This window comes from Poecile atricapillus, chromosome 2 (assembly GCF_030490865.1).
Source record: "Poecile atricapillus isolate bPoeAtr1 chromosome 2, bPoeAtr1.hap1, whole genome shotgun sequence".
Classification (NCBI taxonomy): domain Eukaryota; kingdom Metazoa; phylum Chordata; class Aves; order Passeriformes; family Paridae; genus Poecile; species Poecile atricapillus.
In genome coordinates this window covers 20,977,003-20,988,029 of record NC_081250.1, presented here as the reverse complement: position 1 = coordinate 20,988,029, position 11,027 = coordinate 20,977,003, and the positions used below count along the sequence as shown (strand labels likewise).

General features: G+C 46.6%; 1 protein-coding gene across 1 annotated transcript; it reads right to left on the bottom strand.

Annotated features, from left to right (window-relative positions):
- Positions 1-1,415: 1,415 nt before the first annotated feature.
- On the bottom strand, positions 1,416-7,165 carry C1QL3 (complement C1q like 3). The gene is made up of 2 exons (XM_058832365.1): positions 6,578-7,165; positions 1,416-2,107 (listed from the first exon to the last, which is right to left on the bottom strand). Exons 1-2 carry the CDS (start codon positions 7,163-7,165, stop codon positions 1,928-1,930), a joined length of 768 nt encoding a protein of 255 aa, XP_058688348.1. The 3' UTR covers positions 1,416-1,927.
- Positions 7,166-11,027: the final 3,862 nt, after the last annotated feature.

Sequence of the window (11,027 nt, the reverse complement as noted above, 5' to 3'; positions counted from 1 at the left end):
CTGGGCTCACTCGGCATTTGTTTTGAATTCAACGACTCAAAACAGAAGGAGTAACGCATTCTGTTTAAGGTTCATCCATTCAAACCAGATTTTTAAGGAGATACATAAAATCTCTATAGACTTTTGCTGAGTAGCCAGCCCTGGTGAGCTGTTTTGTCAGAGTGGCAGACACTTTGGAAATTTTAGTGCAGATAAATCTTAAGTTTGTACCCTTATTACATTAGACAAGGTTGCTTGTGGCAGAGTGTATGAAATAGCAATGCTAGGGATAGCCTCTATTACTCTTTAATGATTTATAGAAATGTTACCTTGATTTTGCCAAAAAAGTTAAAAATAAATAATGTAACGAAGTGTGATAAAGAAATTTAATAATCTTGCTGAAATTTAGGTTTAGAATGGAACCTGCAAGTTTTAACCTTAGAGAAATCGCCTCCCAAAACAAAAACAAATAATAAACCTATTTTCTGAATAAAAAAATTATGTGGACATTACTGCTATGATTGATTTTAAAGCATTTTTATAAGTATGTATCTGTGTTTATTTTAATTCTCCAAGCCATTAATCCTCTATATGGATTAAGCTTCTTTGAGACTTTATATATCTATATCTATATCTATATGAATGAGAAAAATAGGTTTTAATACACACTTTTTTTTTTGCATGTAAATATCTGCTTTTTTCTTTGCATATGTGTTATCATTTTTTGGTAATATGCTTCTCTTGTAGGCAGGCCTTACCACAAACTGGTACTAGCTTCCATGGAAAAAGTCTGACAGCATTTTCTCACATGTCAGATCTCCCACTCTTCCTTTGTTGGAAAAGTCCCACTAACTTCAGTGAGACAAGACACCTAAAACAATAAAGGTTTTGACCCATTATATTCCTATGAAATTCTAGTGGAACATCTGCAGTACATTAATCCATAACTACTTTATTAAAAATAGAACCCAGGTACAGACTAAGACTAATGAAGACTAATTGCTGCAAAGAAAACACTCTGCCTTAGTCTGATGGTGTGGATGCCAGGCTTTCTAAATATTTACACAACTAACCATCAAGAATGGGCCTGTAATAATTGTCTAAATATATATTTACATGTATACAAATTAAAAGCCAAATCCCTTTTCTACTAATAGCAATGAGAGTTTTGCCATTTGCTTTGGTGGAATCAGGGATATGGTTCAACAGAATAGTTTGTCAGCTGTTAATTTTTTCAGGGAAAATGGTGTTTCTTCTTTCTTTTTATTCTAGAGGACAGCTAAGGGAAAGACAAAATTTAAATAGCTCCACTGGATTGATTTTATGTTAAAAGTCTAATGTAAACCTACAAAGCAGGAACATTGAGTTAAGGCTTGAAGCTGATTAGTTTCTAGTTTTAAGTGGAAGGGTAAGAAAAGTACAAGGCAAACAATTTCTTTGCAGAGAGAAAGTATATTTTGATTACCTCTTCCTTTTATTGTAAAATCATTCCTCACCACACTATGAGTGGACTCCAAGCATCATTGTTAGCAGGTAAGTCACAAGAACCAAAGCTGAAGTATGGATAAAGCAGCAAGATCATAACACATTAAAGTATCATATACACTGAAGAAATAACTCAGCGTCCTTAGGTGGGCTTTTCTTCCCTATAAAAATTTGATCTATGTAGAACTTCATTCACATGGACACTAACAATGAGGAAGTATTTGCTTTGGCGGAAGTGGATCGCACATCTGTTTAACTTGGTTTGTGGTTTTTAAACATAAGGTTTCTCTGTGTTGTACAGATGTGAATCAGGTAGCATTCGACTTTTTCCCCCCGCTGCTGAGGTGTTCGGTGGTCACTCTCTGCTGGGGTGCTTGTTTCATTGACTTTTGCCACGCAAATCCATCGTTTAGAAGAGCAAGCTTCATTTCTCGACTGGTTTGGTGGGTCTTTTTACTCATTATCAGTCAGCATAAATAATAAATCCAGAAAATGTGCTGTATTTGTTGTTGTTTCCTCCGTGTGCTTTTCCTCCATCTAATTTAATGTAAACTTCGTCTCCTGGCTCCAAGTGAAGAACCACGCTGTTACTGGCATAGTCGTAGTTCTGATCAGCATCCTGAGCAATTGCACTAGCTCGGACCTACATAAAATACAGAATAACTGGTTAAGAAAACTCAGGCAGTTTTTCCTGCCTGGTGAAATTAAAGTATATCCTCAAAGTTTTATTCAACATGCATGATTTGCTACTTTAAACATCTGGCTACGTATACTGTAGCTTATTCCTATGGCTATTGCTTATTTTCTCTTACTGTACTTCTGAAACTAAAGCAGTAATATTCTCCTTTCTCAGTCATCTGATGAATACACAATTGTCTGATCTTCTGTCGATGTCTGGAGCCTTTTTAAAAATATGTCTGAGGATAGCTGGAGTTGGGAAAACTGGATCTGATCATGTGCCAAATTTACATTGGTGTGACTTTTGTATCAGTGGGACAAGTGATTGACAATGGTGAAGATCCACAGAGAGGCCCACAAGGCCCACAGGGAGTTCCCAAGATGGACTTTTTTCAGAGGCAGTTTATTGTCATTTTAAGTAATAGGCTCATGCTGCAAAGAAGACTACAAGAAGTACACCGCCCTCCACACACATGCACACAAGCAGTCTGGGTTTGGGAAAACTGCTATTACCACATTTCAGTAAGCAAACATTTAATTTCACTGTTTTATTTAAGAGATGCACTTTTGAAAAATCACAGGCAAGTCACTATTTGCTGTAAGAGGTTTTTGGAATTTAGAAGTTATTGAAGGCTTTTCATTTGCAACTTTCCCTTAAACATACTTTTTCCCCATTTCTCCCTTGGTGTTCTACTACTGATTAAATTTGACATTTCATGAAAACTGGAAGTAATCTGTAATTTCAAGATATATGTTGGTTTCCAGCAATAAACAGCCTGTGCCATTGCAAGTCTCCAAATAATTTATATATAATTTGACTCTGTTTGGTAAAATATTTAAACATGGTTGTATGTGATTTATTTCAGTGTAACATGCCATCTTCTTGGTGCTTGTCTTTGTTCTAGCGTAGTTACAGAGCAGTAAAAGATTTAGTGGCATTGCAAATCTGAACTAAGTAATAATGCATGACTTGGCGTACTATATGTGGGATTTTTTTCTGCTCTGAACTGAAAAAATAGGCTATAAGTCACAATTTTCCATGGATTCCTTTCAAAGTTTACATGATAAATTTCTAAATTAAATTTTCATGTGATATGATTTCACATTAATATTGAAATGTTAAAAAGGAGGGGGTTCTTTTACCATGCAGGATCTTACGGCATTATGCAGCTTAAAAATCACAGTAGGTGGAAATTCTTTATGCATCCTCTAAGAACAGTGAGAAAGGCTGCAAAGGCTTGCAGAGCTGTGACAGGCTGCAAATTTAAACTGATACATGGCATGATGAAAAACCCCAACTATTTCAGGACTTCTTGATCCTGACTTGCCTGGTATTGTTTACGGAGGTGATCTATTTTGCTAGTTTTTTAAGCAACAGTTATTCTAAGTACTGGATGTTTCCTTTGGAATAGTGTCTGGCAGGGCAGAGTTGAAGGCTCTGGGCCATTAACCCTGGAAAGACCTTCCAGAGAAATAACGGACTGAGATGGTTGCTGGCAGTGGAAATGGAAAGGGCAAATGGGGAGGAGTGAAAAGGCTACAGACAAGGTAGAAAAACTTTCACAGAGAACTAGTATCTTGCATAATAGTGAGAAAAATGGTTTAAAGGAATTTTCAAATTCCCATTTACTTCCTAATGAAATGCTACTTTGGGGATTTGTATAAAATCTTGTGAATGGTAAGGGAGAATTCAAATTACATCAGTGACTATCCTAAGGGAGTCAGCATGTGGACACTGGCTACAACAGCCAATTCATTTTTAAGAGTCTACATAATACATACTGTCTGGGAAAAAAAATATTCTGGGTATTGAAAGTCTAGAAACCAAAATGCAAATCTTACTGCCCTGTGTGTAGCAGCAAAGCTCCTGGATGCTATTCTTAGTGGGTTTACCTTCTTGCTTGGTTAGCTAGAGCAATTTCTTTATGAAGCCTAGGAGAACAGTCTCAAATGAATTCTCAGTGAGTGTACTGCTGCAAGAGGGTAAGTGTATCTCCAAATTAAAGCATTATGAGAAATATATTTCACAAGTTCCATGTAAGTTCTTTCATGAAGCTGCACTCTCAGCCTGCACACACATACCTGTGTGACCTCAGCACTTCCCTTTTCAAGCTTGATAACCATTAAAGCAGACAATGTGGTAACACTGAGTACCTTGAGGTTCCACGTACATATTGCTTAGGAATGGTTTTGGGTTTTTTTCTGTAAGTCATACAATCCTTAATGTTTTGGGTTTTTTCATTGTTAGAGAACACTGGATTTATAATGTTGCCTTTGTCACTCCATTTAACTACTTCCAAAATTTCTGAGCTTCTTTACAAATATACATAAAAGCTTGTCACATCAGAATTTAGCGTTTCAAGTATAAATCATAATCACTGAGGCATTAAAACTGTGGGTCGATTTAAAACCATTTATATGCAGGTATTTACCTAAGTATCTTGTATATTATACACAAATTTACACCCTCCTTGGGTGGTTTTCTTCTTTCTTCTTTGAATAACTATGAGTTTAATTTGTCTCACGCCTGGAACTGGAAGTACCTATATTTGGAAATAGTTAGACCTCAGGTTCAATTGAATATTTGTAATTGGACACTTCTTTAAAACTATTGCTACATATTTATTTTTCACGGTTTGGGAAAATAAACACTCTACATTATAAATAGGGGTAAAAATAGATCAATTCTTTAATTGTAAGTAAAATTGTGTTCCTGCAGTGAACAATATTGCTTTTGTAGGAGGATATCAAGTGAATATATTAGGATGTACTTTGTTTTACTAGTCCTGGTTTATCTGCTGAGACAGTATTTATGGTAGACATTTTCTAATTTAATTAATTGCCACCGATGTCCTCATTATTCTGTTTTCACAGTCCTTCTGAGGAGCCATAAACAAAAGGTTAAGTGGCATATCAGATTAATTTACCGGCCGCCGCCGCTCCCGTGTGCGCTGAGCACAAAGGGCCGCCAGCCGGCCGTGCTCGGCGGGGGAGGAGGAGACGCGCAACCGAACGAGTTTTTCCGCGGCCGCCAGGCACGGCGGGGACACGGGGTCCGGTGTTCGGTGCTAGGGACACGGCGGGGAGCCGATCCCTACCCCTGCCGGAGGGCGAGCAGCCCAGGGAGAGCGGCAGCGCCGGCTCCGGGCTCCCCGAGCGGCCAGCCCGCCCTGCAGCCCTGCTCGCCGGGACGGCTCGGGCGCTCAGGGACCTGTTGAGCCGCCGGTGCGCGGCGGGTCCCTCGCCCTCCCGCCGCACGGGGGCCGGGGTACCGGCGGGAGCACCGCGGAGCTCCGGGGACAAGGGAACGATTGGGCACCTCGCACTGTCCCTGGGCACCCAAAGCCTGAAGGGACGGCGGTGCCTCTAAACGCCGTAGGAATTAGTGCCAGCCTAACCGTGTCTGTTAATTAAGCACAGAAGAGGCGCAAAATTGCGAAGGATGGCTCCCCGGGGCAATGCGAGAGCAGTGGCTACGTTTATCCTAATTAAAAGGGATGATTCCTCTGAATTTCAGACGACAGCACCGCAAGGCCTTTAATTATTTCCGATGTTTTCATCCTGCCCACGGAATTCCGACAGACTCGGGTCCTGCCCGGGCTCTCCGGACAGCCGGTGTTGCCTCCTGGCTCCGGCCCGCCAAGGGCTCAGGTCTGCGGCAGCCGAGCTCGCTCTATCACCAGCTCTCCTGACAGCGAGAAGAAGCCTCCCTCCCCTCCGGGGCCTGAGCGTGTCAAGCCCGGCGCTCCGCTGCGTGGGAGCCCCGTCCCGTGCCGTGGCTGCATTCCTCCCACTCGCCTCACCCTTTCCCCACACAGCACCACCCTATCCTGAGCTCACCCACCGCCCCTGGCTCCCTTTTCTTGCCGGGGACTTTCCCCTCCCCGAGGCAGAGCCGGGCTCCTCTTGCCCCTGAGTGGGCAGCGCTGCTTGTACGCCCGCCCCCGGCTCCCGTCCCGGCAGAGCTGCGGGCAGCGCTCCTCGGCCGGGGCGGTGGCCAGGGCGGGCCGGGAGCTGCTCTGCTCGGGCTGGGAGCGGCGCCTGCAGCACGGCTCTCGGAGAGCAGAGCGCGTCGAGTCCGCGTTCGCTCAGCAGCCCCGGCGGCCTCGGCTCTGCGCGGAACACCCGGTCCCACGGCAGCCTTCGGGCGCCCGAGGCTGAGAGGAGCGATGCTCCCGGCAGGTTCCCCGCCAGCTGCCGAAAGGCGGCCGCCGGTCCCCCTCGGCCGCTTCGGGCCGCCCGGGCTCGGGCTCCGCTCCCCGGGCACGCACCCGGGCCGCCTCCGGCGGTCTCCCGGCTCCCCCTCCTCGCCCGCTTCCCGCCCTTCCCGCGCCGCTCCGCCCGCTGCCCGCACAGCGCCCGCTCCCACGGGGAGCCCCCCTCCGCCCGGCCGCCGCTGCCCTCTGTCCCCGGCTGCCCCCGGCGCGGCGCCCACCTGGTTGTTCTTGCAGAGGTCGGCCCACATGCTGGTGCCGTCGCCACCCCGCATGAGCACATGGTAGGTGAAGAAGTAGATGCCAGGGATGGAGCAGGTGAACTTGCCGGTGGTGGGGTCGTAATGGTTGCCGAGGTTGGTGACCACGTCGTCGAACTTGAGCACCTCGTAGCCCTCGTGCTGCCGCTTGAGGCCGGCGTAGAAAGCGATTTTGGGGACGGTGCTGTAGGTGGCAGCGCTGATGGCCCCCGCCGCGTTCAGCCCCGGCGCCCCGGGGGGGCCCGGCAGGCCCTGCCGCCCCGGCTCGCCCTTCTCACCCGGCGGCCCCACCGGGCCGGGCGGCCCCGGCTCCCCCGGCGGGCCGCGGGGCCCCGCTTTGCCCGGCCGGCCGGCCTCCCCCTTGGGCCCCTGGATGAAGGTGGGCAGGGACTGCATGAGCCCGCGGTCGGGCGTGGCCGCCGTGCTGGGCGCCTTGGTGCCGCCGTAGGGGTCGCAGACCATGCGGCAGGTGCCCAGCATCTCGTAGTGCGCCGAGGTGCCGGCCGAACTGACCAGCACCGGGATGAGGATGACCAGCAGCAGCACCATCACCACCCCCAGCGCGCCGGCCGCGATCAGCCGCCGCCTGCTGCCCACCAGCCGGCTCAGCGCAGGGCGATCCTCTTGTCTGCTTTTGGACAAAATCTTGATGGTTGGCGGGGTTCCTCCTCAGAGCCGAAAAAACGCCGAGCCCGCTCGAGCTCGGCTCCCCTGGGGCTCGGCCGCCCTCCCGAGGGCCGCCGGTGTTGCGGGGGCTCCCGCGGGTCGCGGCGCTCCGCTGCGGCCGCTGCAGCCGCCGGGCGGGAGAGGGAGCGGAGCGGAGCGGGAGAGGGAGAGGGAGAGCTGCCGCCGCGCCCCGGCCGCCCGCACTTTTATGCTCCCGCTGGCGATCGACTTTTTTTTTTTTGCAGGCTGTGCCAGTCCGAGTCAACTTTCCCTGGAACTTGCCTTTCCTCTCGCGATCGCCCCGTTCGCCTCCTCGCTCTCTCTCTCCCTCCCTCTCTCTCTCTCTTCACAGAGACGACAGTCCTCAGCGGGGACGCGCCTCCCGGCCGCCCCGGTGCCCGCCGCCCTGTGCCCGCGCCGCCGCGCCGGAGCCGGAGCCGGAGCCGAAGGGAGAGCGGGATCCTGCCCGGGTGCCACCTGCCAGGAGAGGAGGAGGCTGACGAGCGCGCTGGAGCAATTTATAGGCACCCAAAAGCGCAGGGGAAAGGGGAGCTGCTTTGGCATCTCATTCCAGCATCTGCTCTGCTCTTCCCACTCACAGAGAGTTTGGCATTACTCTGGCAGTGTGGGAAATATATATTTTTTTTCCTTTTCTCCCTCCCCCACCCCTCCCGCAAACGGATGAACAGCGAAATCGTGAGCCTCACTCACTAGCTGCATCTTGCGATGACAGCTCTTTCTGAAGCAGACCGAAAGGAAGAGATGTGTTTAGCAGCCTCTGGGTACCCTTCAGGTCACCGATCGAGAATTAAAAGGTCAATCCACCTCCTGCTTAACGATTCCCTGAGGCCACTTTGCCATGTTAGTGTTTTCTGGGAAATACCGCTTAAATGCAGGGATGTATTACCAATCGTCCAAGTAAAAGTTATTGAAAATATACCTCCCACAATAATAAAGAGATTAACGTATCTGGCAATTTCGAATCTCCCTCTTACTCCTAGTCCCAATTGCAACCACAAAGGCAGAGAAGGAATTAGTTTTTCCTGTGAATTAAAATTGACATTCTCATCACCTGCTACAGTGTTTCCCGGTGTTAAAGCCAGGCGCTGCTCTGCTTGCAAACTGACACTGAGGGAAAGTGTTCCCTTTTGTATAGAAGCCAAAGAAAAGTCCGGGGTATATGCAAAGCGACAGATGCCTAAAACCTGAGGAAAAGATGTCTTTGGCTTGACTCAGGGACGGCAAAGCATTTTGTTAAATCATGGAGTTTTGTTTTGTATTTTTTTTTATTTTGTTTTGTTTTGTTTTGTTGTAGGTTTTGGGGATTCTTTTTGTTTGTGGGGTTTGGTGATTTTTTGTTTGTTTTTGTTTTTTGGTTGGTTGGGTGGAGTTTTTTTGTGGTTTTTTTTGTTTGGCTATTTTTTGTGTTTTGTGTGTTTTTTTGTGCATGAGAGGCTTCTCCTCCTCCAAGGTCTGGTGGACACCTCTGTGACAGAGTGGGAAGGTGAATGTGCAGTATTAGTGACATTGTTGCAGAGAAAATATTAAAGAACTTGTCCTGCTTACAGATATACAAGGTACACAAAGAGCTGTTTAAATAAACAAACAGAATTGATTCCTAAATCATACTTCTGTATTCAGGAGCAATGGACGTCAATCAAACCTGGGTGACATTTGCCTGTCAATACAGGGATGATGGCTGGAAAGAATGTGACTTATTACAGCAAGGCAAGAATCAGAAATGAGCAACAGTGGCAAATAGGACAACAGCCAAATAATGGCATCTCCAGTGATGATCAGAGGGCTGTGATCTTGTCTTGGATTTTATTAGCACGAATCTGCCCTCCTCTCACCGTTCTCTTTTATTTCTTTTCTATTCCGCAACACAATAAGGTCAAATAAGCCAACAGTGGGAAACAAAGATTCATTGATTCTTCTTTTTAAGCAGAAATGTCAGCAGCTCCTTTTGCTCTTTCCTGAGAGACTCAGAGGCATCGAGTGTGTCCATGCCGTGCAGAGACGGACCAGTCCAGCTCCTTATCTCCCAGAAAACTGTCGACAAAGCTTCCATTCATGCACTTGTAAATATTCCTCCCTCCCCTTTTAAAAAAGATTTTTTTCTTTTCTTTTCTCTAACACTCTGTCTTAAAAAAACCCTTCTTTATCTGGCACTGACACAAGCTAGCCAGTTCCCTTAGCTGAGGGCTTCCCCTCAAGACCCAGGAAGGCAGTCAAACACACTTGGAGGATTATGTTCATATCTCATTGCTCTCCTCACCCCACGGGAAAGGGCTTTCAGCACTGTTTTTCCTTCTGGGCAAGAAAAACTGAAAAGATGTGCCAGAAGTGACTGCTCTGTCTCAGCCTGTAGCTGGGCCCTTGAGGTGGTGTATTTAGTCGTCCCTAAGCCAGCTGGTTTTTGTGACATCAGGGTGTGCATAAACCTTCATTGCAATGGATGTGTTACATGTTAGGCAAAGAACAGATCTCATCCTCAAATAAACACAAACCTGTCATGATCTGTGATGCTGGGTGACCTACTGGCATCAAGCACACCTCAGTTCCTTACTCCAGCTACGATAAGCCTGATTCTAAAAGGAAGGTCCTACTGTACCAACCACGTTTTCTTTAATAATTTTATCCTCACACATACTGCCTGGGATGCTCATTCACTCTGAACTGTTGCAGACCTTCTCCCAAAGAAGAGAGCCCAAAAAATCACAGCCAGAGTAACCAGAATAGAGAGATCAGGGCAAATCCTGGGTTGTCAGCAGAGCTTATATGTTAGCTTGGAACATAACCCGGGACCTTGGATTTAGTTGCCAGATCAACCTTAGTTCCCAAGGAAAAATCTTATTTTCTTGTAAAACCAAGAATGGGAAACCAAAGTGCTCAGAAGTTATGCACCAGAGATCTCAGCAGCCTGGTGCAAATTAAAAGGAAGAGTAGAAAACTTGTCTTACTGTGGGACTTCTGTTGTCCTGAAATGGGGTGTCAAAACATCGATTTGCTCTAATTAAGGTTTGGGTAGCACTTAGGTTATAATCCCTCCATGCTAAAGGCTGTCAGTCCAGACTGACAGTCCACTCTTAGTATAACCGTTAAACCTACATGAGCTGCTGCTACTCTTAATGTGCTAAATTTATCTGTATTTTTGAAGCCCTCTTGCTGTCTTGCTCTAGCCTTTCAGCTTGTTTGGTTTCTTTCCCATTCTCTGGGCCCTTGTGCATTCAGATTCACAGTAGGTGTTCGAGCTGTATCACCTGCAGCTTCTGCTGTTTGCAACAACCTTGTCACAGCCCTTAATGACTAATTAGTTAATATTCATACAGAGACTTAAAAACATACAGCATAACATGCATGTCCATTTTACACGTGTGCTGCTACCCCAGCACTAACACGGGAAAACTGAAAAAAAAAAAAAACATTTACAAGTTCATCCACTGGCACACAGGACAACACGTTCTGCAGGCACCAAACACAAAATGGCTCCTCCTGCCTGCACTGCTAAATTTAAAGTCATTGAATTCAAACTGAATTCAAAGCCCAGGAAAAATACTCTGTGGAAAAGGGCAACCCTTTACCAACTACAGTAAGCAGGAGTAACATGGAAAAAGGCATATGCCTAGCAAATGAGTGTGCCAATGCTGTGCCAAGCTCCATAATGCTTCTGCTCACTCCTGTCTGCATCTGGTTTGCTCTGACTTATATTTTCAATCTCTTTTATTATTATTTTAGAGAAGTG